Source organism: Cololabis saira, chromosome 4 (assembly GCF_033807715.1).
Source record: "Cololabis saira isolate AMF1-May2022 chromosome 4, fColSai1.1, whole genome shotgun sequence".
In the NCBI taxonomy this organism is placed as follows: domain Eukaryota; kingdom Metazoa; phylum Chordata; class Actinopteri; order Beloniformes; family Belonidae; genus Cololabis; species Cololabis saira.
Genome location: NC_084590.1, coordinates 39,622,209 through 39,648,636, shown reverse-complemented (window position 1 = coordinate 39,648,636; position 26,428 = coordinate 39,622,209). Strand labels below are relative to the sequence as shown.

The window sequence follows — 26,428 nt, the reverse complement described above, 5'->3', positions numbered from 1 at the left end:
ATCACAGAATGTCAGCTTTTTTTTCGGAGAGCTTTGTGTTTTGTTGAAAACCCCCCAGTTTCCACGTTCCTGCATAAAAAACCCACATCTTCAGGACGAGGTCTGCTGTAACTGAAAACTGCACGGTTTTATGTCTCCAACCATCGCGCCCCAGTCAAGACAGAATGGAGCCAGATACAGGTGATCAATCAAATTTCCTGGAAATACATCAGAAACGAGAAAATAAATTCCACAAAAATGTACGTCTTCATCTCGGCCACAATGCATCCCGCCTTTCGAGCGAGCCTGATCTGCAGAGACGACGTGCAATGGCCCCCCTGCGTGAAGCCGAATGGAGCGCTATGAATAACTGCCCTTGCAGCGCTGAATGGCACTTTGGTTTCCCACATTATTACTCAGTTTACACCCCCAACATGGCAGGATAAGCAGCAGGCCCAGGCGGTGGCTGAGCACCCCTCGCCAAGATGCCAGTCTTGCAAAGACTGCGAAGTGGGCAAAACAACAGCGAGAAACTTCACTGTTTATTTAACTGTGTTTAAATAAGACACAAATGCACGTTAAGGCTGTGTCAATGTGACTCTGCTGCATGCTTGACAAAATGTCAATGATTGACTATTGTAGATAATGATGCTGGAGACACTTAGAACTAACTGATGTGTTGGAGTCTTGTTCTGCTACGTAATAACTTCACAAAATTACACTATAACAAGAGAATATCACTCAGGAGGAGATAACCAAAGAGTAACTTCTTTAACAATGACCTTTTTCTAGGTAAACACCATAAGCATATTGTAAATCCAGCAGCTTTGGGATAAGAGCTGCAGTGATGGAGCTTAAACCAACAGGATTTTAGTGAATTTTGTGTTGGTCTTTAGGCTAGTCTCTGCACACCGGAGACTAAACTGTTGAAATAATGCAAACAGCTTCACATGTGTTTATTTAATAATATGTGGGAAGGGGAATAACATGATTGTTGCTTTAAAAAAAAAAAGAAAAGAATTGTTCCGACAGGGAATTGTATCTGCGAGTATTTACAACTTCGCACAAGCCAACACCATTTCATTTTTATAAACACAATCCATGAAAAGTTACGCAATACTTCCTTGCAGCTTCCTATTTTGATTCGTCAAGTGAAGAAGAGGCTGTGCATGAGTTTCTGGATGGAGCCAGTTATGCAGCGTTGTCATTAGGTTGGCCACATCGAGGTATTTTATGCCAGGAAATCCAACCGGGAACACCGTGACATGCTCTTTATGCAAAGCTGAAGTTTCCAGATTTGACTTGAATGTTTCTGTATGTAGCACAAACAGCCTTATCAAAGTTTAAAGTAACCATCACGTTAAAGAGTGTGAGGAGCTTATCAAGGCAAATGGGAACACAGACGAACCATGTTAGAGAAGGAATAATAACAGTCGTACAAGGTTAGTGCTAGATATTCATTAAAAAGCCAAGGAACGTCTTTAAATAAGACAGGTTTCGGATAGGTGCGCACTATCAGATGATCTTTAAAGCCCAGGTACTGGAAAGGAAAGAAATGGTATGGAAACATCCCTAATTACAAACTGTCGCAGTCCATCAGCGCTAGTGAACAACAGACTTTTATCTTTGACTGAAAAACATTCAAACTGAAATAATCTCCTTCTTTCATGTTTAACTGCTGTTTCTAAGAACATGCAGAAATTATTCAAATGCATTTGTGATCTGTGACTAAAAAATTTGGATTTGTGGCAACTTTTCCTCAGATGTTTTTTACCACTAGACAGTATGTTTCGTAGTATGTCTCATAGTAACTGGTGTCATAGTGCTCCTACTGGAAAAAACAGAAACAAACAAAACAAAAACACTTTTCTGTGTGGGGCTCTTCTTTTATAATCCTGCTCCCGCCACCTCCAGCTGGATTTCTGACCATTACCGCACGCTCCCATGGGACCTGCAGGATCGAAATGCAGTCCTCAACCTCACACTAAAAGTGACTCAGGGCTCTGGCAGTGCTGCTAAACGCAGCTCTGCAAACACAGATCTACCTGTTGTAGCTTTCAGCTGCCACTTGTGGGCATTCTCAAAAATATGTGCGGCACTCTCCGGCATAAATCACGCTGGCTTGTGTTTATGCTGCCGTTGAGCTTCGCCTCCCCACAGAAAGCACAGACGTCACAGTGGATGCAGAGTAGGGATGGGCGATATGGACTAAAAAATGTATCACGATCATTTCTGGCATTTATCCCGATAACGATTAAAATGACGATAGAAAAAATACCAATTCAACCCCCCTTTTTTAACTATAAATCCATCACCACATTCAATTTGGAGCCCCCATACACTGCTCTAAAAGAATACTAAATGCTACTAAACTACACCAATTAAATTGAATTAACACCTCAACGGGAATTTTTCTTTCTTTCTTTCTTTCTTTCTTTCTTTCTTTCTTTCTTTCTTTCTTTCTTTCTTTCTTTCTTTCTTTCTTTCTTTCTTTCTTTCTTTCTTTCTTTCTTTCTTTCTTTCTTTCTTTCTTTCTTTCTTTCTTTCTTTCTTTCAGGCTCATATCTTTCTTTCTGGCTCATATCTTTCTTTCTTTCTTTCTGGCTCACTTCCTTCCTTCCTTCCTTCCTTCCTTCCTTCCTTCCTTCCTTCCTTCCTTCCTTCCTTCCTTCCTTCCTTCCTTCACGTACGTTGTGCGTCGATTTAACGCAGAACCATAAATCAGCTTTACACAAAAACGTCATCAACGGGAATTTATCGTTTTTACCGCGAGATGACAAATTCTTACCGTGGGGAATTATTTTGACGGTATATCTGGAACGGTAAAATATCGCCCATCCCTAATGCAGAGCTGATTTACTTCGGAAAGAAAACACTCAAATAATTCAAAGTTCTCCATTGTTGGTAACTATTTTACTTTTGCTTTTTAAGGAAGACGTGATGACCATTTTTTAAAAGGTGAATACACTCCTCTGAGGCATTACAGAAATGTCTGCAACATGACTTTGTCAAAAAGTTTGAACAACAGAGTGCAACAGCTCCCTTTTCTGGCATGTTTACAGCACCGTTCATAGCAGCTGGTTTTAGGGGGTGGAGCCAGTCACTCAGTCCCTCCTCTCAAGGGATGTCCACCTTATTGCCGTTGCAATACTGACTCTAAAGGAACAGCAGCAAGGTGTGGGGTAGAGTGGAGGAGAAGATGGGGAAGCTGGGTAATTCTAGGATGTCATAGGACCCTGCAAATCTGAAAAGTTGACTGAATGACGGATTTTCAGACTCAGGTGGCCCAAAACTTTGTAACAAAAATGTACTTGACCTATTTTCTTAATATGGTAGATACTTCAGACACCAAAATACATCTCCTCAAATATAGAACAAGTTGTTGTTTTTTTACATCATTATATTTCCCCTTAAATTCTTTATTATTCTTCAAACATGCATTATGTATTCCTCTTCAATTCAATTCAATTCAATTTTATTTGTATAGCGTCTAATACAACAAAATTTGTCTCTAGGAGCTTTCCAGAGACCCAGAACATGAGCCCCGAGCAATTATTACATAAACAGTGGCAAGGAAAAACTCCCCTTTAGGAGGGAAGAAACCTTGACAAAGAAACCTCTTCTACAAGTAAGCTTTCAACTATGCTTTTGGAAGGATGATGCACAAGTTGGTCTGTGTTGATTAAATACCCATAATCCTCCACCCTGCATGAGGTGACAGCCCCACAGACCGCTGTGTCTCTGCTACCATGAATCCTGCTCAACACTACGTGGGTGTTTGTGGTTTAAGACACCACCGTGCAACTCTGTGGCTTATAGATGCGTTACATTAATCTTAACTTGAATGTATCTCATGAAAACTTGATTGTTAACTTTATTCTGGTAAGTATCTCAAGGGATTTGGTGTGAATGTCATTCACTATTTACTGGAAAACATCTCAGCTTGTCGCTGACAAACACACATGCACATGTGCCTGAATAGTAGAAAAAAAAAATGAAATAAAACTGGTGTTGAAAGCCCCATCCCTACCATGCAAATTCTAACAAAGCTGCAGAGCGGCATATGCAGACCTTTCTTTCCAAAGTGCAAATACACAAAGTGGATAAATGGAGGGGAATTACTTTTAGGCACAAAACTACTGGGACAATATCGCTACCATGGCAACACATCTGTCCACTACCTGCTTTGTTTACAGCCTGTATTCCACTACGCAGAAGGGGTTTTTCCAGTCATATTTAGTCTGACTGCACTAAACTACACATGGCAGCTCTACATAAGTTTTGGGCTTTTTGTAAACACTGAGGCCAAGTGGGTGTTTCTGAGGCACAATGCTTCTGAAAACGGCTCAGTGCTCAGTCAAGAAAGTCATATCCAACACAAAAAGTGCAATTAAAGTCATATATATGATTTTTTTTAATATATAAAATGACTGCTAAGAATATGTATGCCATGGGGCAAGATCTAAAAAAAGAAATTCATGTCAGTACTCTCCAGCATTTGTCACTTACAAATGTGTCATCCCTCAGCACATGACTCAAACATACAAGCCTTCCTCTAATGGTGCGTGACAAAATAAAAAAACTCCACAACTGCTTTCAATTTTATCGGAAAGTCAGACAGACAGTCTATAACGGAGGGCAGCCATAGTAAATCTCTCACTGTGTGGCTACAGGCTCGCTACGATTTCCTGGTGGGAGAGTCGACCGTCATTAATTTATTGTTAGACACCACTGAAACTATGCGTCTCCAAAGACAAGTTTACGCCCTTCAATAGTGTTCAGAGGGAGGGCCTGTCACACCACATCAGAAATTTTAAGTCTCATGTTTTGGACAGTTTGTAGGACACATGAATGCCTCTGGTATCTGCTTACGACATAGCTGTTTAAACGCAGCTGAAATCAAGTTTCACAGTCTAGTGGGACACTGATTCATCCTCAAAACTAGTTTCTACGGCGCAGCAGAGAGAATACAACTATCTCAATCATACAATTCAAACTCAAATGTATTATAAATGATATAATGAAAGAAAAATTAAACAATAAGACAGAGAAAAAAAACCTGTGAGTCAGGAGACTCACACAAACCACATACTGCAAGGAGAAGTCAGATGACTGTCTAAGGTGATGGATGCAATTGGTCAGTGAGCTAAACCACCGTGACATGACTCAATATCAATGACTGCAGATATGGGTTATCTTACAGTAAGTGTGCATGAAAGCATATTATTAGACTCTTATTATCCCACAGTATTAAACTCATGTGCATGCTTTTCATAACTGCATGGATCCCTGCAGAACAATAACACACTGATGCCACAGGTGATTCTCAAGAGAAGATGGAGATAGAAGCTAAACTGACAGCCACCACTGACAAAGTGAAACTGGCTGGATGTCATAGTGATACCACCTGAGATCAAAACAGCATGAAGTACAATAAAATTCCTCTGAAAACACCTACAAACCCACCAAATTGCATCCTATGACTTTTTTGTTTTATCTGTGAACAGAGCCAATAACCTACACATGTATGCACACTGACTGGACCTTTAAAATAGGAGAAAATCAAAACTCACCTTCCAGCCCGCAGAGCTGTTGCTGTCTCCTTTGTCCTTAAAGTAAGGCACACTCTTCACCATCCAGTCATAAATCTGGGACAGAGTCAACCTGTTCTCCGGGGAACTTTCGATCGCTTTGGTTATGAGGTCTGCATATGACATATTCCCCCACGCGTTGCGCCGGGAGGAGCTGCTCTTCCTCTGCGCGGCGGCTGCAGCCGCGGCCGCGGCCGCCGAGGGCGACGAGCCCACCGGCGTGGAGAGGAGAGGCACCTGCTGCTGCTGCTGTTGAGGATGCTGATGCTGCTGATGCGGGAGTTGCGGGTTCGGGTGCTGCTGCTGCTGCTGATGCTGATGATGCTGATGCTGCGGAGCAGGACCAGCAGCAGCAGGAGGAGGAGGCTGCTGCTGCTGCTGCTGGTGGTGGACGCAGTTCTCCTGACACGGGAACTCACCGCACTTCTGCTCCGCGAAGTCCTCGCTCTCCTCCAGCAGGCTCAGGTTGGGGATGTAGTCGGCGGGCTCCTGCTTCACGGAGGGCACCGGCGAGGACGTGTCGGAGTCTCCCGGGGTGATGAACTCCGGCCGCGGCAGCGGCCAAGTGCAGGAGCGCGGCCGCGACAGCGGCTCGAAGTCCGGGTCGATCTCCACCAGGTGTGGCTGCTGCTGCGCCGCTTCCGCCATGCTCGAGGGAGAGGTGAATTGATACAAGTGCTACTCTGTCATTTAAATGTAACCATAAAAAAAAAAAAAAAAAAAAGCTTCGAAAGTGAGCAAGTTCGCCGTGAACTAACGCAAGTCTGACCGGGGGACGCGGAGCTCCGCCTGCGCGCAAAGTCTCCACTTGGATGTCACATCCCAAAAAACGCTGGAAACCCGTGTTAAACTGTCACGAAAAAGTTTTGCGTCTAGAGAGCTTTTCAGGTGGAAATAAAGTTCGGGTAAGTGGCAGGAGTCTGTGGAGCACAGGTTTGTTTTTGTTATCCAGTCGTAGTGATGTCCCGTCCGAACCCGGTTCAGCCTGTTGACTCTGTGTTGAACAGCATGTGAGGACTTTTACTGGAAGTCTCATTTGCCAGCTGACACCGCCCACTTTTTTTGATTGACGTACGAAAAGAGCCAATGAAAGCGGTCGAAAGACTTAATACTAAAAAAAAAAAAAAAAAAAAAAAGTCCGTTCATTATTAAATGGTAAATACAGCTGTATTGACGGGCTACAAACTCGGTTAATAGATAAAGTATGGGGGGAAACAGATCATAGTATTTACAGCTTTTATTTCCACCATATAAAATGTCATTTAAAGACAGATTATGAAAAACAACAACTTTATTTTCTGAGCTTCAGAGCATAGATGTGGCTGTCTGGGGTGACTTCCAAATCAGGCCCTTGGTGTGGAAGTTTCTCAGCCAGTGAGCCATTCACATTTACAACATGGTGCGACATCATAAACTTTGTCATAAAGCATAAATCACTGTAGATGTATCCAGCTTCCCCATGTTTATTTTCTACCCAACATCAAATCAAGATGCATCTGCTATAATTCAGAAGTGGGAAAGTAAAGTTGTAGCATGGATTTTGGACAGAAGCACATCTTGAAGCTCTGAGATGGGGAGCTAAAAAGCTCTCTCCAGCCCCCCCTTAAACAGGCTGCTTTGAACACATCTATTAACTGCTTTTGGTAGATATTCTTGTGGCTATTTTTTGAGATAACTGTGTTGCAGTTATTTCACTAATACATCAGGAAATTGTGTCAATTTTTGGTAAAAGGAAATAATGCTTCTTATTTGAGAACAAATTGAAAATCAAGACAAAATATGGAAGGTGAACACTCCCTGCCCCGATATTAAAGCTGTAGGAACTTTAGAAGAGTCGCCAGAAGAAAATCTACTTACAAAATCTTTATGAACTAAACTTATCAGATTTGATCATAAGAACACCTCTGTTGAGGTGGTCTGATGTGGGCTTGTGTAGAAGTCAGCTGCACAATAACTGCTTGAAAGGGAAGCATGGATCCCACTACACTTTGCTCGATTTTAGAGCTTGCAGAAGGTCAAGATTCAGACAATTAAAAAGCTAAAAAAGATGGTAGCTCCTACAGAAAGACAGTCTACTATGATCTGCTTCAAAAATCACCAAATGACGTTTCACTCAACCTCACCTTAACATTACAGAGAATGTGTGGGTAGTTCCTAAATGTGCTGTGTTTGCAAGACAAGGCCTACACACATCTGCAAACTTGACGTAATTTCAGGTGGAAGATGAAGTGTCAGCGAGTTGTGATATCAAGAGGGGAAATTAATAATTACCCTACTAACTCACTCAAGTTCTCAACCTTTGCACATAATACAGTGACCGATTTTGTTTGACTCGTGTAAATATTTGAACATATCCATATAATAATGTAAAAAAGGAAGAAAAATGGCAGGTGCAGAGTTATGAAGAAAGAGTGATTTTCTTTTAAATTTTTGGTTGTTGGAAGGATGATTTTTATTCTGGTCTCTGCTGGGGGAATAAATCATCCTGCATGCTACCATCAAAACATAACAGTTATATAAGAATATATATTTAAAACTAGCAGTAATAATAATGAAAGAGAGTAAACAAACCAGTTCCAGCATTGATGAGTGCCTCTTACAACTGTGGAGTACAGGGACATCTTGTGGCTGATCTCAGGTATTACACATAGACGCAAAACTCAAGCCATGACGTCATGGCACGCTTTCCTTACAGTTGCGTTTCTCACATAAACGTATTGCTATCTTTTTTTCCCAACCACATTTAATTTGGATTTTTTTATTTGTAACTTTCCAATTGTACTTTGTATTATTTTGATAAAGACAAAATATAACCAGAGTAGGCCATGAAAGTCACTTTATTATAGGCACTATGTAAGACTCAGTAAGATATTTTGATATCGTCTTAGCATATTTTTGTATAGCTACAGTACCCCACTCCCCCATACTTTGTCTAAAAGTCAGAATTAATAGGAAATGTCAAAACTAATAAAGGCAAAATAAGTACTTTGAATCACATCAAATATACTTTATCTTTAGCATCGGTTAACACGTGAAACGTCATTTTTAGACGTCCTATTTTTAACAGTGTATCAAGAGTTTCCTGCTCGTGTCTCGTCTTGTTTTGCGCCTGCGCACACGAACATGTGCTACCTGTGCAGTCGAGCCAAGACGGAAGAGCTACGAGGCTTTTGATCTGCCTGTCAATAATAAAAAGGTATGGTAGTGTTAAAAGAGACATAAAAACACTGGGGAACGTGGGGTGTCTTAAAAGTACTCTTGAGCTCTGCACTCTGTTTGCGGAAATGTCACTTTCACACACGTGAAGCTGAACTCGAGATTTTAATCCACGTCAGGGAAGCACAGCACAGGTGAGTAGGGGCGTGTTTGGAGAGCATTTAGTCTCCTGCCGATTCCCATTGTGGGACGACACATCTTCACTGAATATGACCTTTTTTTTTTTTTACACCTTCCTTTGAGGTTTGTTATTGTGCTTGTATAAAGTCACGTGACTTAAGTAGCACCAAGCTGATTATCTCTGTATGCAATTATTTACAGGCTTAATCATGGCTCCACATCCTCTCATCCAGGCTGTCATCGACTTCTCTGCTGGGGCAATAGGTACGTTAAGTGTGATCAAATGCAAAAATAAAACATAACCTGTATGGGATAATTGGGGTCAGTGGCATCAATTCAGTGGAAGCTAAGGTATGGCAAGGTTACGAGTCACAGAACTTAACTAGAGTATCAATCAACACGTCCAGCAAATACTTATCACAGAAGTCTGCTATGTAGCTTATCTGTGTGGTCAAGAAAGTTGGAACTTTTTCAAATGCGGTCTCACTCACTGCAAAAACTCAAAAAAAAGGAATATTTGTCTTATTTCTAGTTAAAATGTCTAATTTTTAGTCAAAAAATCTCATTACACTTAAAACAAGAGTCATCACCAGAAAAATAACTTGTTATTTTACCATGTTCACCTGTTTCAAGTAAATTTTCACTTGAAATAAGTAGAAAAATCTGCCAGTGGGACAAGATTTATCTTCTCATTACAAGCAAAACAATCTTGTTCCACTGGCAGATTTTTCCACCTATTTTAAGTGAAAATCTACTTGAAACAGGTGAAAATGGTTGTTTTTGAGTCTTGTCTTAGATGTAATGAGTTTTTTTTTTTACTAAAAATTAGACATTTTAACTAGAAATAAGATAAATATTCTTGTTAAGATTTTCAGTTTTTGCAGTGTAATAACTAGTGAAATCGATCATGTTGTTCTGATTTGCATTTGTAGTTATTCTATATGTATTAAGTAATAGAATAATCAATACAAAGACACAGAGTAATTCCATAAATGTATTAAAAAAACTAACATTTACATTTTCCCTTGAAGCCAAGGTGTGGCGGCTGCCGTACCTTGCCATACTGAATTGACGCCCCTGATTGGGGTCTAGTCTGTGAGCATGCACCTCTAATAAAAGAAGGATGTCCATCACTCCTCCTGATCCTATGGTCTTAACTTTCAGGGGGTACAGCCTGTGTCCTGAGCGGACAGCCATTTGACACCGCCAAAGTGAAGATGCAGACATTTCCCACAATGTACCGAGGCTTCATCCACTGCTTTATTTCCACCTTCAAACAGGTGGGACTCAGCGGGCTGTACAAGGGCACAACCCCGGCTCTCATAGCCAACATCAGCGAGAACGCTGTACTTTTCCTGAGTTATGGTCTCTGCCAGGATGCGGTACGATATTTGACCAGGATGGAGAAAGGAGCGGATCTCAGGTTAGATGGTGAAATTTGTGTATTTTGTAATTTACACATTAGTTGTTTAACAAATATTCATGGACGAGAGTGCTCACTCAGAATTCAGAACATCACTACATCTTAGAAAAGATCCCCTTCATCCCCATGTTTTTTTTCCTGTAAATGCTGAATTTGTATTTAAAGGGGACCTATTATGAAAAACATGTTTTCTCTTGCTTTAACATATATAAAGTGGTCTCCCCTCAACCTGCCAACTCAGAGAAAGAGGAAAGCAACCAAATTCTACAGTGTCTGTACAGCCGCCTGGATGATCCATCCAGTGTGATGTGACTTCTACGAGCCGTTCAGATTCTGCTCCTGTCGTTACGTAACAAAAATGTGATTTACATAGGCTGGCCTCCGATGCGTGAAACCACGCCCACAACTAATTCCGCCGGCCGGAGCTTCCACCATTTTTCCGTAGCGGTGTATCTCGTCATTCAGGCAGCGAATCAGCACAGTGCCTCATTATCATAGCCTCCCTGCCCACTCAGAATCCCACATATGGCGCTTTTGCACTAGTCCCGCCTCCGCCCGGCTCGGCTCGGTGCGGCTCGTCGCGGCTCCACCCGTTTTGTCCCCATTTGTTTTTCCACCCCCAGGGGAGAAGTGGGGGGGTTGGGGTGAAGCTGCTGTGACGTATTTGATTGCGCAACCCCTTTGTTTGTGTCGGCGCTGATGAGAAATCAGCTGGAGCCGCGAGCGGCTAAGAAAAAAACAGCCCGTCTACATCCCTTTTTTAATTCTCTCGTCAGCCACCAGGTTTATGAACATCTGCACCTCAGAGTTGGATCACCAAACAGACGTTTGTGCTGTATAATAAAATCGCTGCGAGCCGCGAGTCGCGCTCGCGCTGACTCCCGCTTCCTGATTCAAACGTCTGACGGCCCCGCCCCCCGACCAATCAGAGGCGTGGAGGGTGGTGACGGCCCCGCCCCCCGACCAATCAGAGGCGTGGAGGGTGATGATGGCCCTGCGCTCCGACCAATCAATGGCGCGGAGGGTGGTGACCTCAGAAATAGTCCCGGCTCAGCCCGATTAGAACCTCGCCAGAATGGTTACAGAAATAGTATCGGCTTGGAGCGGCTCTACCCGTCTCAGCCCCTAGTGCAAAAGCGCAAGACGGGGCCGTGCCGAGCCGAGCCGGGCGGAGGCGGGACTAGTGCAAAAGCGCCAATAGAGAATGAGGTTAGAGAATGGGATGCTAATGGCTCAGAGGCTGAATTTCTAATTTATTTAGCAAAAAAAATCAAAAGCTTGTTTTTAAGACATTCAAGGCCCGTTTAAAATAGGTATTAGATGCCATAATAGGTCCCCTTTAAGCTAATTGTCCTCCATATTTCTCCCCATCTTGTGTGTGACATGCTTTTTTCCACCATCCATCCCCAGTGCAGACAGTGATGACCTGTGATGCAATAGTACACCATGAGTGGCAACAGCCTCAACATTTTATCAGTTATTGAATATCTTTTGTTCTTTGCTTACAGTTTAATACTAGATAATTAACTAAACAGTAAGTAACTGATGCTTTGATATCCAAAATTAATAAACCATCTCACAGATAAACACTTGAAGAAAAAGATAATTTCTCAGACTGCAGTAAATATGCTTTTTAAATTTGAATTGGCTGCAAGTTTGAAACTCGGCAGAGTTTGTTGGTGGCTATGCTTTCTGCCCAGACTCGCTATTTTTAGCATTGTAAACTGATAATAAAACATTGTGCGGTATATTTCATGTACAAACAAAGCAATGATAACCACAGATAGAGGCTGAGATTACTGTGCATGTGTTTGTGTTTTAATAATACATAAACTGACACAAGTGCTATTCAACAGATTATTACTGCAGCTGTCACATACTGACATACTGACAGGTTGTTCTTCAAGGTCGGTGCTGATGAGGTGCTGGGTTTTCTTAGTTTATTTTGTTTAATTTAAATAGTACAAATAAGATTAACTTGAATGTTATGAATGTTCATTATTCACAGATTGACTAAAGTCGTTTTTGTGGACAAAATCTTCAGCTTAAAACTTTTGAGGCAGCCCACTGGATCATTTTTAAGTATTACGTCTGTGCTCTTAAAGATTGAGCCAGTTCTGGCCCAAGAAGTCAATAGATAGTTTTCCATAAAAAAAAACACTCAACTGACATGTGGTTGTTACTCGTGTGTTAGTGTACAACAGAGTAAAAGGCTTTTAGTTTACAATTACAAGTGGCAGGAATGTTGACATCTAAATTTCCTGGGTAATAATAGACTGGAGTAGATGGTTTCTGTGTTTCCACACTGCAACCCTCCATCGTTTCCTCTGATTCTCTGCCATCATTCATCAGTGACATCCAGAAGGCTTCTGCAGGCTCCTTGGCATCCATCTTCTCCGCCATGGCATTGTGCCCCACGGAGCTGGTGAAATGCCGCCTGCAGGCCATGCATGAAATGGAGGCAACCGGCAAGGTAGCGAGAGGACAGAGAAGGTGAGCGGGCCCAGGATCTGAAAATATTCAGCTGGAGCTGACTTCCAGCCCCCTCTGACCGTGTTTTTCGGTGTAACTTCAGCACAGTGTGGTCCGTGGTTCAGACAGTGTTGAAGACAAATGGTCCCCTGGGGTTCTACCAAGGACTGACGTCCACCATCGCGAGGGAATTCCCGGGCTACTTCTGCTTCTTTGGGGCCTATGAATTTTGTCGATCTACATTTGCACAGCACATGGGCACAGACAAGGACAGCATAGGTACTGTAGGATCATATTATTGCAGTTTGGATTAGGGCTGGGCGATATATCGAGATTTTAATATATATCGATATATTTTCAAACGCGATATGGTACGAGACAATATCGTTTATATCGATTTTTTTTTAAAAAAACAATTTTTTTTTTTTTTAAATTTTTTTTTTTTTATGATTTTGATATAGCTTATTTTACGACGGAGTATTAGGGCCAAACTAAGACAAAAAAAAATTGGAAATTACGAGAATAAAGTCATAATATAATGAGAATAAAGTCGTAAGATTACGAGAATAAAGTCGTAATGTTGTGAGAATGAAGTCGTAATAGAATAAAGTCGTAATATTATGAGAATAAAGTCGTAAAATTACGAGAATAAAGTCGTAACATTACGAGAATAAAGTCGTAAAATTACGAGAATAAAGTCGTAATGTTGCGAGAATAAAGTCGTAATATTATGAGAATAAAGTCGTAATAGAATAAAGTCGTAATATTATGAGAATAAAGTCGTAATATTACGAGAATAAAGTCGTAAAATTCCGAGAATAAAGTCGTAAAATTCCGAGAATAAAGTCGTAAAATTACGAGAATAAAGTCGTAAAATTACGAGAATAAAGTCGTAATATTACGAGAATAAAGTCGTAAAATTCCGAGAATAAAGTCGTAAAATTCCGAGAATAAAGTCGTAAAATTCAGAGAATAAAGTCGTAAAATTACGAGAATAAAGTCGTAAAATTACGAGAATAAAGTCGTAATATTACGAGAATAAAGTCGTAAAATTCCGAGAATAAAGTCGTAAAATTCCGAGAATAAAGTCGTAAAATTCCGAGAATAAAGTCGTAAAATTACGAGAATAAAGTCGTAAAATTACGAGAATAAAGTCGTAATGAATAAAGGGGTAATTTATGAGAATAAAGTCATAATATTATGAAAATAAAGTGGTCATTTATGAGAACTCTAACAGGAAGAGCAGTCTTCTCCCTGTGTTAAAATGAAGAATATTGAGCATCTTGTGAAGTTATATTTATATATTAATTTATAATATATTACAACTTTATTCTCGTAATATTATGACTTTATTCTCATTACATTATGACTTTATTCTCGTAATTTCCTTTTTTTGTTTTTTTGTTTGGCCCTAATACTCCGTCGTACTTATTTTGTGACGTATTGACTTGAATGTTTTATTTGAGATTTGCACAAATGTTTTGTTATTTGCACAACTGTCAACCTCAGTTGAAAAGTCTGCCTGTTTCTGTCTACATTGTATTAATTGCACAGTGTACTTTAATTTAATTGTTATGCAGGAAAGGGATATTTGTTTTATTTTATTCAAGAAGCATTTTTATTCTACATATGCAGGCAGTTTATTTTTATTTCATTTGTTTTATACATTTTGATATTGTGCAGACCTCTGTTAATAAAGGAACCTGTGTGACATTTGGCACGAGGCTTTGTATTAAAACTGACTGTTTTTTTAAGGGTTTGCCTCAGAAAAAAATGAAGCTAACAGAGATGCTATGCTATAATGTTTTGGGGGAAACCCCAATTATGGCACAGAAAAAATATTTATATATATCGAGTATCGCCATTCAGCTAGAAAATATCGAGATATGACTTTTGGTCCATATCGCCCAGCCCTAGTTTGGATGTGTCCGCTCTGTTTTCCGTCTTCACAGAGTGAGTCGTGTGTTTGTAGGGATTCTTCCACTCATGTTCAGCGGCGGGTTCGGTGGAGCTTGTCTGTGGCTGGTGGTGTATCCAATAGACTGTGTGAAGTCCAGGATCCAGGTCTACTCCTTAGCGGGGAGGCAGGAGGGCTTCATGAAGACCTTCACGGGTATCATGCGTACTGAGGGTAAGATTTACATGAATAGGTTTTGAAACTGAAAATTTACCCAAATGTGTTTGGATTTCTGTGAGCAGTTCTCACATATTACTGGCTATAAATAACTGATTTTACGCTTGATGTTCCACGTCAGTGTTTCAACACTCAGACCACATTTGTGACAACAAGGGAGGACAACTGACTGCTTCGCATCACATGTCCATATAATCATATTTTGAGGGATAGCAACTGTATAATCAGTGTACGGTTCAGTGGTGCACAGTGCTGACTTAAACACACACACACACACACACACACACACACACACACACACACACACACACACACACACACACACACACACACACACACACACACACACACACAATCTCAACCTGGTTGTCTCATTTAGCTTATAAAGAGTTTAAATGTTGATAAATAACATCTGCAGACACACTGTTGACCCAGACAGGAGTTAAGAATGATGAGATTGTATGAGAGTATTCCTGTAGTGCTATTTATTTTCACCATTCTACCGCAGAGCAACAGCTCATCCCTTTTAAAGATAAAGTGGTGCAGAAAAAAAAGAAAAACAGAAAACAATTCACATTTATTCAGACTCTGTCGATGTTACAGTCACGATAGTTTGGTGATGCTCAGAGAACAGGAAGCCACGGAAACAGTATCTGCCATTGGCCTTTATGAAAAAGGATTTCCATTAGTCTTATTTACAGCTGTGATGGGTCAGCTGACCTTTTTGCTTCAGGTCTAGATGCATATCTGACAAATGACAGAGCTTGATCACTTCCATGACATTCTCTGGTCCGTCTCCGTTCATTTAGTTCATTCAGCTCATTTTAACAAGGTGGAAAACGACCTATAGCAGATTTCAACCATAAGTTCACTTTTAAATATTAACATTCATGCGGTCAGCAGGAGCCTTGCAGCATTGAGTATAATATGACCTTTGAGGAAAAAAGACAAGTGAAATTGTTGATTGGTCTGAAAGCTCATTGTAACTCCAGTCAGTGAGTTCAGTCTCATAATGTTAAGTCTCAGAGTTTCTCAGAGTTGGGTGAAGGACTCAGAGGCTTCAGAGAGCCAAAGCAGCGCTGTAAAAATCCACAAATACAAGTAAAAGCATTGCATTAAATAAATGTGTAATAATATAATAATATATTCACTAAACTAACATTTCTGTCACTGCTGTTAAATAGATTAGGAGGAATGATTTATTTTACCATTGTAACTGTTGTGGGTCAAGGTAATTTATGACATAACAGCTCATCGTCATATAATTTTTATTAATTAGAAAACAATCATAACATGTGGTTAATTTAAATAAAGCCAAAGGTACTACAGATTTGACAGATTTGCAATCCTATCTCGACTATAAGTTATAGATTAGAGATATTGTTGCCTGAGACTGAAACATGTTTGGTGCAAATTCAAGAAACTGACTTCTACAAATGATTGTGATCACTTCTTGGCATACAGCTGAAGTGGTTCAAGTCTTGGGTTTCTTTATTATCCTCTAAGGACTATTTGTTGTACAGACAGCAGAAAACAAACAATTAAAAAAAATCACAAAAACAAGTCAAAACTACACATTAGAAAGCTAATGGCTGCAGGAAAACATTTTTAAAAATCTTTTTTGAAGTCTGTCTCCTCTGAATTTTGGCAAACTGTATCTGCAAGATGATGGCAGCATCGCAAAATCATTAAAAAGAAGGTTTCTCGCGTAGGCCAAGATAGACAGAGCCATTTTTCTAAAGTCCAGAACTTGCAGTTTGTTGAGATCATTTAGGTGCACGCCTGCAGGCTTTCCACACACCTTCATAATGATCATTAGTCGATTCCCATGACTGAGGGTTAGTGACCCAAACCAGCAAATGAAAGAGACAGTAAGAGCAGATTCAATTAAACTACATTTAAAACATGCACCTTACTACGTACGTACAGTAAGTGCATACCCAAGAGCAATAAATGCAAACAAAGTTTTGGCCTGTGCATTCATTTGAATGACATGTTTTCAATTTTTTGTTCATTTATTTATCTTTTTGTGCCATCTTCTCACTGTGAAGGGGTTGTACTTTAATTTTGGGGCACAACGTTCAATAAAATCTGGCAATAATTATTTATTCTATTGCATCTACAGTATTTTATTTTGAAAGTCAATGTATTTTCTATAATAGTGCCAAGATATTGTACCCATGTGGCCATAACCAGGCTAACTAACCATAACCAGTGTGAAGTTTTGTAACTAAATTCAAGATGTTGTTTATAACTATTATGTTTATAAATATTATTATTTGATTATTTGCTACCATTAAACAGCTGCAGTTTTTGCGGTAAGAAACAACATGGAAGTATGTCATTTACCGGTAACTGTTTTTATCCAATTTTTTTGTCTGTGTTTGTGAGGGTGAATGAGCAGAATTATGAATGCGGTCAACTCAGATATTTGTGATCAGACGATCATATGATAACTGATCATCTGTTCTAAATAAAGTTGGAAAGAGAAGCCGTTTAATCTTGACATTAAAAAACTTATGATCTTTGTTTGCAAAGTATACAGAAATAGTGGAGATGAGGTTAATGCAGTGAAACTGTATTTGTACCGTTGATAACTCTGCAACACAGGGAGGATTCATCTCATTGTTTGCTGGCCTCGTGTGTAGACCCGCCCATCTGTGGTGTAGGATTCCCCCGTCATGTGACTTTCTTCTGCCCCACAGGGTTTGCTGCTCTGTACTCCGGCCTGACTCCAACCATGATACGCACCTTCCCTGCCAACGGAGCCCTCTTCCTGGCTTACGAGTACAGCCGCAAGTTTCTGATGGACGCAGCTGGTGCCTGACGTCCATGGCGTTCACACTCAAAGCGGCTGTTCTGAAGCCTGTAGTATTTTTTTTAAATAATATTACATTTGTATACCAAACCTAAAATTTGAGATGCATACATCAGTATATGTGGAAGTGTGTTGTTTTTTTGTTTTTTTTTGTCTTTTTAAAGAAAATGTTGTGAAGCAAATGAGTCGTGCATGTATTGGCATGTGTGTTACTGTGCTGGGCACAGTCATTTAAAATAAAGGTTCAGTCTTAACGTTGAAATTCTAGCTTGATATTTTAATATATCTTTCTATCTTGCTGCAGTCTGACCCAGCTATCACCCGGCGAAAAGCAGAGTTACAAATCTCGACACACAAAAACAAACCTGATAAAACAAGCTGCATCAGCAGGTGGTCAGCAGGAGCCTTGCAGCATCGAGTATATATGACCATTGAGGAAAAAAGAAAAGTGAAATTGTTGATTGGTCTGAAAGCTCATTGTAACTCCAGTCAGTGAGTTCAGTCTCATATTGTTAAGTTTCACAGTTTGTAAAAGTTGGATGGAGGACTCGGAGGCTTCAGAGAGCCAAAGCAGAGCTGTAAAAATCCACAGATAAAAGTAATAAAAGCATTGCAATAAATGAACGTGTTATAATATATTCATTAAACTAACATTTCTGTCGCTGCTTTTGAATAGATTAGAAGGAATTATATATTTTACCATTGTAACTTGTGGGCCAAGGTAATTTATGACATAACAGCTCGTCATCATATATTTTTTATTAATTAGAAAACAGTCATAACATGTGGTTAATTTAAATAAAGCCAAAAGTACTACAGATTTGACAGATTTGCAATCCCATCTACACTATAAATTATAGATTAGAGATATTGTTGCCTGAGAGTGAAACATGTTTGGTGCAAATTCAAGAAACTGACTTTCTACAAATGATCATGATCACCCTCTTGGCATACAGCTGAAGGGGTTTAAGGTTTAAGGTTTCCTTATTATCCTTTAAGGACTATTTGTTGCACAGACAGCAGAAAACAAACAATGAAAAATAAAAATTACAAAAAGTTAAAACCATGCGTTAGAAAGACTTAAAAAGCCAATGGCAACAAGAAAACGTTTTTTTTTTCTTTTTTGAAGTCTGTCAAACTATATCTGCGAGATGATGGCAGCATCACAAAATTATTAAAGGTTTCTTGTGTAGCTGCATTGTCCATATAAATATACATTTTTAACCCTAAAGGAACATGGGCCATTTTGGAACGCTAAAGATTCAACATTGCTTGTTTCATCTGTGGCAGTTTTTTTATGTTTTGTTTTACATCTGTCCTTTTTAACTTGCAAATGATGAAACACTCAACTCCAGGGAAGAGCTCACTCCTGCACCAGGAAGTAGAAAACACACAGTGCTTGTTCTGATTATAAACACGTATTTCTATTTTAAGCAAATTTATTTATTTTTCATAACCACAAATTCTGTTTTTGACACATGAAGTACTAAATTATGTTTTGAAACATCTTTTAAATGGATTTTTTTCCCCCATTCAATTATTTAAATTCCACTTGAATATGAAGGACTTAAACCTTGGGATTGGGTTCAGATCTTATGTTTTCAATAACATGAACATGGGTTCATGTACAACTTTTGTAGTTAACTGGATGATGTGGTTGTGTAATGTTTCAGATATTTAAAAAAATGAAGTCAGTATGGAAACTTTCCTTTTCCTTGTAGAGGAGAGACATGAGGAGGGTCACATGTTCTCCCAACACCATCTCTCATGTTTCAAGACTTGGATACCCCTGATTATTTATTGATAACCTGCAGCCAGCAAGTGATAGATTCCTCCAACACCAGCATCTAGACCATAGGAAACCACAAGGGCTGAAGTTTTCAGTCTCCAACTACAAGAGCCACACTAGAATCTGGATAGACGTGGTTCCTGTTATCCGTCTACACCCAGCATCCGAGTCCAGGAATTGCACTCCACATTGGGAGTTTGTGTGTTCCTCTCTCTGTTTCATGGAAAGCAGCACGAGGGGAGTGGAGAGAACACACCCGCAGAGAGAAGACGGAGGTAAACAAGCACACAGACGAGTCACTAATGATCTCAACAACATCCAGCACAGCAGAGATGGTTACTCAGGGCAAACTTCAGATCAGCGCAGATAACGTTGAAGGTAAGTCATTTCTCTTTTATGACATAAGACAGTCTTAAACTGTGACTGATATTACAGTAGATATTAACAAATATACACAAATATATATATATATATATATATATAATAAACAACTTGTTCATGAGGGATACTAAATAGATATTTGTTCAAACCCCAAAGCAGAGCTGTAAGATTTCTGTAGAAATACAGAAAATACAGATTTCTGTATTTCTGTTCAGAAAAGTGTTCTTGCCCAAAAGCATTGTCTATTAGTTTGTTTATAATGTTGCTATTAAAACTTGTACACAACAACCATTAAACTTTGCAGGAAAGAAAAATAAAGTATGCAATATGTAATTTTGTTTGCAGTAATATTCTTATGTTTTGCTTTGCAGCCATCTAATTGAATATATTTTATAGCAGCTTGTTGCCAAACCCATTCTACTAATACTACTACCATTTAGCAGAACCTGGGACCATTTATTCTGTGATAAAATTCTAGTTCTATCATGGGGCAGATCCATGGAGGTGATTTAAATAGTTATGTTAAAAAGACAAAAAAAGACAACACTAAAAAAAGCACTCAGTTCAACAGATGAACCTGCTTGAAACGACTATTCAAGTTGAGTCTTTTCTTCTTACATCACCACACATAGTCATACATAGTCATCTAAGGTCCATCTTGTGGTTAGGTTCCTCAAACTGAATGAGCAGTTTCACCATTGTTTTGTCAACTCAATCAACTGATCAATGAAAGGGGAGGAGACCTTTCAAGAAGTGCTTCAGGCACGAGATGCCACAGTAATGAACTAAGCGTGATCTGGACTCCATATCATTCTCTGTTATTCAGATAGACAGATAGTCATGGATGCTTTATTAATCCCCAAGAAGATTTAGGGCATCCAATAGCTGAGAAAAACACTTAACAGTAAAGAGCTGACTTGGAACTCACAGACATTCAGACACGCATACACACATTATATACATTTAGTAAGACATGTTCAGGGAGAGTAGAAACAGTGTAGCTTGAGTGAATAGTGCAAAAAACCCAAAGTGATCATGTGCTATGTGGATAGTGCAATGATTAAAAAAAAGAGTACAAGAGATAAATAAATACATTACGAATTAAATTACAAAAATTAGTCCGTGGGTGGGTGGTGGGGCAGGCTGAGGTAAACTTATGCGTAGACGTCCAGCTCCCTCCTCCCCTTCAGTGAGGCGGTGCAGAGCTGAATGGCCCTGGGAACCAGAGTTCCTCAGCCTGTTTGATGAGCACCACAGGGTTAGGGTATATATTATATTAGGAGTCTGAATATGCTATTTAGATTTATATTTTGTCAGTATTTACTTCTTTCCCGCTGCTTTATAGCATTGCAAATCAAGAAGGTTTGGGACTTTACTGTTTAGGAAAAACAAGCTGCAAGATGTCAAAAACTGAGCTGGGCCTTCATCATTGCTGGTGGAAATAAGTTAATTTGTAACCGGCTGATAAATCACCAAATAGAAAAAAATCCAGCATATAAATATGGCCCTGTGCATTTACTGACAAAATTAAGCTAATTTTCTTTCCTCCAAGACTTTCTGTGTGACTAAAGGTGGAAGACATGGCTGTTTTTAAGGAAGGTGCTGTTTATCAGTACTTCTTTAAGTGAACACAACACTGCATGACTCAGCTGAATGTGAAGTCACATGACTTCCCTGAGAGATTCATTGCATCATTAGTGACACGTAAGGTGCGACTCTCCATAGCTCTTGCCTGACAGCAGAAGTGTCAAGTAACAAAGTACAAATACTTCGTTACCTTACTTAAGTAGAAATTTTGGTTATCTATACTTCACTGGAGTAATTATTTTTCAGACGACTTTTTACTTTTACTCCTTACATTTTCACGCAATTATCTGTACTTTTTACTCCTTACATTTTAAAAACAGCCTCGTTACTCTATTTCATTTCGGCCTTTAAAAAAAAACTATCCAGTTAAATTTCTCCATCCGGATAGAGTGAATTTGGTTGTGGTTGTTTCAGATGTTCTTGTCCAGTTTTGTTCTTACATCCGTTCCCTCAGATTCCTGCAACTAAACTTGGATGTTCATTCCAATAAACATTAGGATAAATGATAACATGCCTCTGAAGTTTGACTTTTTGCACCATTACAATACTTATAGGCAACTAGTCATCACATCTTCTGCTCTCTGAAACACATGGTAATGCTCAATAGTACACATATATGGTTCTTTAATATATTTGCATTATACTAAGATGCATTCATTTTCAATGGCTTTTGTCCTAAATTGCTTTTTTCCCCCTTACATTACTTTTACTTTTATACTTTAAGTCGTTTTGAAACCAGTACTTTTATACTTTTACTTGAGTAAAAAACTTGAGTTGATAATTCAACTTCTACAGGAGTATTTTTAAACTGTAGTATCTATACTACTACCTGAGTAATGAATGTGAATACTTTTGACACCTCTGCCTGACAGCATAGATGTTTTGTGTCACCTGAACTAAAAGGTTCAGTTCCAGCGGGTCATATTACTGTTTAATTAGCATTCAACACACCAATGACAGAAGATACCTGTCTGGTTGGAATTGAACTCCTCATAAGTGTGGAGGAAAATGTGTGAGCACAGCCACTGCTACAAGTTTAACATGTTCTCTTTCTCCACAGACAAAAACACAAGCAGACAGGGATGTTTTGGCTGGCTGTTGGTCATCATATCCATGGTCTTTATCGCGGCAACCTTCCCCATCACACTGTTCATGTGCATCAAGGTAGCGTATTCTCACAGCTGTGCGCTTTTTAAAGGAGCTTGAGGCAGGATTGAGGCAGGATTTATGAAAAAAATTCGTATACGTTTTAAGTTTTCTAGTAATAATGTCAGATGAAGCGTTCCAAACCAAAAAGAATGAGCCCTCTAGTGTATCTCTCCTTTGCCTTGAACAGGCTGTGTGCTGCAAAATGTGCTGCAATTCGGGCCCAAATTTCCCGCGCTGTCCTGCGGATGTGACGTCACATGACGCTGCATGCTCGTTCTCCCCGTTCTCCCGTGCCGGCTTCACTGTTGGCTGCAGTACCCCCAATGGCCGTCGTGGTGAAGGGTGGCGCTAGAGAGTCTCATTTCTTAAAAGGAGCCTCATGTTCCTTTAATAGTGTCTCTGACAAATAATGTGTTGAGTTCATTGATGTAGCTGTATAACATTTGTTTTTCTTTCTTTCTTGCATGTTTTTTTTTTGTTTTGCCACCTTTACTGTCCAGATAGTGAAGGAGTATGAACGAGCAGTCATTTTCAGACTGGGCCGGCTCGCCGACAGGAGGCCCAAAGGCCCAGGTTTGTGCATCGACACACAAGGACATACATGGCAGGTTATTCTAGAAATTGGTTTCCTGGCTAAAAAAAAAAGTCTGTGTAAGTTTAAATTTATGATCTAACCTAGCCGTATTCTCTTCCTAGGACTTTTCTTTGTGTTGCCCTGCACTGATAACTTTGTAAAAGTTGATCTGAGGACGGTGTCCTTTGACATCCCTCCACAAGAGGTGATTTATCTGTTTGTTTTGTCTCTTATAAAACCATGATCTCTCTGGGTGATGAAAGAAGTGCTAAGAGACTTCTTTATGACTCACTTCTGCAGATCCTAACCAAAGACTCTGTGACAGTGTCTGTGGATGGCGTGGTGTACTTCCGCATCCACTGCCCCATCTCATCCGTGGCCAATGTGTCCAATGCTCACTCAAGTACACGACTGCTGGCTCAAACCACTCTGAGGAACGTCCTTGGTACCAAAAATCTTGCAGAGCTTCTATCTGACAGAGAAGGCATTTCTCTCAGTATGCAGGTAGGGTAAAGCTGCACCATAAGATGTCTGATTTTAAAAGAAGATAGATAGATAGATAGATAGATAGATAGATAGATAGATAGAGAGAGAGAGAGAGAGAGAGAGAGAGAGATAGAGAGAGAGAGAGAGAGAGAGAGAGAGAGAGAGAGAGAGAGAGAGAGAGAGAGAGAGAGAGTAAATTTGACTCGTGTGCTTTCACAGCATGGAAAAAACATCCTTAATTTTCAAAGTATCTAGTTACAGGAGTAATCCTAATCCAAAATGTCCCAAACAGAAAAAACACTACGGTGAGAAAACTTTGTGGCTTTATCCTAACAAGCCTCTGCTCTGCTCTTAAAGCGACAGTAACATGAAAGTAAGTCTCAGCATCGTTACAAAAACAAGCTTTCTTAACCTCTCTTAAATTAAATTAACTTACTTTTAATAACATTTTACCTCTTTTAATTATCTATTTATTCAATGAAATTAACTATTTATTTCTTTATTTAATTATCTTAACATTAACTAATAAACCAACAAAAAATCATGTAGAAGCACCTAAATCACACCTTGGCTCCCACAGATACTTTATTAACCGCGAGGGAAATTCAAGCTGTTGCTTATAAAAGTGAAACAGCTCCCATTTCACCCTTTATTAAAATCACACACGGCCCCCTACTGCCACAAAAGGGCAGAGAAAAACTCCAACACAAGTAAAAAACGTATAACTTTGCTTGGCAGTGAGGAGTGAATCTGAACCAGAAGAAGTTACTGTATTTTCCGCACTATAAGGCGCACATAAAAGCCTTTAATTTTCTCAAAAACCAGCAGTGCGCCTTATAATGCTGTGCGCCTTATATATGATCATTACGGTAATTTCTGTTACTGTAGTCAGGGGGATTGTGGGTACTGTAGTTGGTGTCGCCAAAGTAATGGCGCTAAAACGTTTGACATACGGTACTTTTCTTCTTGGTTTTTTTTTTGCATTTGCTGTAGGATTTTGTATCATTTCCTGTAGCGCAGCTCCATCAGGTAGATACGTAACTCAACCCCAGCCACTATAGTACGGCATTTTACCATATATTTAGTGCGCCTTATAATGCGGTGCGCCTTATATATGGAAAAAGTTTTAAAATACGTCATTCATTGAAGGTGCGGTAAAAATACGGTACATTAAAATTAAACTATGTTATAATTGGATCGTAAATTGGAGTATTTGTTCTGACACATTTCTGCAGGAATCCCTGGATGAGGCCACTGATCCATGGGGCATCAAGGTAGAACGTGTAGAGATCAAGGACGTGAAACTGCCTCAACAGCTGCAGAGAGCCATGGCAGCAGAGGCCGAGGCCACCCGGGAGTCCAGGGCTAAGGTGAGGGCAGCAACGGAAGACTTTAATTCCTTTCCATTAATAACAACCAGGGAAAAATGAGAGCGACAAGGGGGACAGTTATGGACATAATGAATCCATGTTTCAGATCATAGCTGCAGAAGGAGAAATGAAAGCCTCCCGGGCTCTGAAAGAAGCCGCTCTGGTGATCGCTGAAGCCCCGTCTGCCCTCCAGCTGCGATACCTGCAGACTCTGAACAGCATTGCAGCAGAGAAGAACTCCACCATCATCTTCCCTCTGCCCATAGATATGTTGCAAGGTTTCATGCAGAAGAAGTGATGCTTAGCAGTAGCACAGTTCCATTTAAGCTCAACTTAGACCGCTTTGCATTGAAATTAGCGTTACGTCCTTATTAGAACTGTTGATGCTTCAGCATTGCTCTGATATTGAGCCTGCCATGGGGCCACATGCACAAAACCCATTGTTTTTGCTAGATTTTTACAGATAAATATGGTTCTTTTTTTTGTAACTCTCAATCACCAAGGTATCGGTTAAGCCTGACGTCTCTGGCATACCGATGAAAGCAGCACCGCAGCTGCATCATTTTACCAAATAATGAAATGAGACACTGAGAAGTGGAGAGCAGTAAATGTTATATTTGGTGCCTCTATTTTGGAATCACAGACAAAATAAAAACTATTTATTGGGGCTGAAATGGTTTAGCAGACTTTTATGTATTGTCGCTTCCTATTCAGGCCAAGGGGGTCTTCAGACAGGCCGCCAGTCCAACGCAGGCCACTTACAGACAGATAAACATACACCCACAAAGTATGGACAAGTTAGAATCTTGAAGTTAGCCTTAAATACATGCTTTTGGTCTGTGAGAGGAAACTGGAGTACCCGGTGAAAAGCCACACAAGCCAAAGGAGAACATGGAAACTTTGCACAGAAAGTCCCCAGCCAGGATTCAAACCACCTTCAAGCTGCGTGGCAGAAATGTTAACCACCGAACCACCAGGCCGCCGCTGGCATGCATATAATTGTTATTTTGGCACTTGCCACCCACTTGAAAATCTTTGCAGACTGAACACAGCCCTACGGTAGCCACCTCCCCCTGCGTGTCAGCACTGGACCAAAATGTAATTTTTTTTTTTTTAGAAAGCGCTCCACTTAAACCACAGTCTGAGGTGTTCCTTTGGTCTCATCTGATAGGACCTGGTGGCATCTGTAGAAACCCCAACACACACCAGAAACTCCTGCAACCACCAAATATAAAACCTTTTTTTTCCCCAAAAAAGTCTTCAAACAGTGGCAGTGCATGTGTCTTTACATCTATACATGTGATTGTCACATGAATACTACAGCTATTGATACCATCCA

At 39.9% G+C, this 26,428-nt stretch overlaps 3 protein-coding genes across 4 annotated transcripts in view; 2 read left to right on the top strand and 1 right to left on the bottom strand.

Annotated features, from left to right (window-relative positions):
- foxo1a (forkhead box O1 a) overlaps positions 1–6,563 on the bottom strand; it is a 33,237-nt gene extending 26,674 nt beyond the window's left edge. Inside the window, exon 1 of the mRNA XM_061719747.1 lies at positions 5,553–6,563. Coding sequence (XP_061575731.1) covers positions 5,553–6,218 — 666 coding nt within the window. The 5' untranslated portion in view covers positions 6,219–6,563. The remainder of the gene's footprint in view (positions 1–5,552) is intronic.
- Positions 6,564–8,686: 2,123 nt separating this feature from the next.
- Positions 8,687–18,015, top strand: slc25a15a (solute carrier family 25 member 15a). 2 transcript variants are annotated; one of them, XM_061719748.1, is made up of 7 exons: positions 8,687–8,766; positions 9,108–9,170; positions 10,071–10,329; positions 12,682–12,822; positions 12,905–13,080; positions 14,774–14,932; positions 17,641–18,015. In XM_061719748.1, exons 2-7 carry the CDS (start codon positions 9,116–9,118, stop codon positions 17,760–17,762), a joined length of 912 nt encoding a protein of 303 aa, XP_061575732.1. In that variant the 5' UTR covers positions 8,687–8,766; positions 9,108–9,115; the 3' UTR covers positions 17,763–18,015. The 2 variants fall into 2 exon arrangements, with proteins under 2 accessions (XP_061575732.1, XP_061575733.1); XM_061719749.1 differs by lacking the exon at positions 8,687–8,766 and adding an exon at positions 8,782–8,920.
- Positions 18,016–19,844: 1,829 nt separating this feature from the next.
- stoml3a (stomatin (EPB72)-like 3a) lies at positions 19,845–25,631 on the top strand. The gene is made up of 7 exons (XM_061720429.1): positions 19,845–19,920; positions 22,571–22,674; positions 23,160–23,232; positions 23,356–23,438; positions 23,534–23,737; positions 24,955–25,089; positions 25,196–25,631. Exons 1-7 carry the CDS (start codon positions 19,845–19,847, stop codon positions 25,385–25,387), a joined length of 867 nt encoding a protein of 288 aa, XP_061576413.1. The 3' UTR covers positions 25,388–25,631.
- The last annotated feature ends 797 nt before the right edge of the window (positions 25,632–26,428 follow it).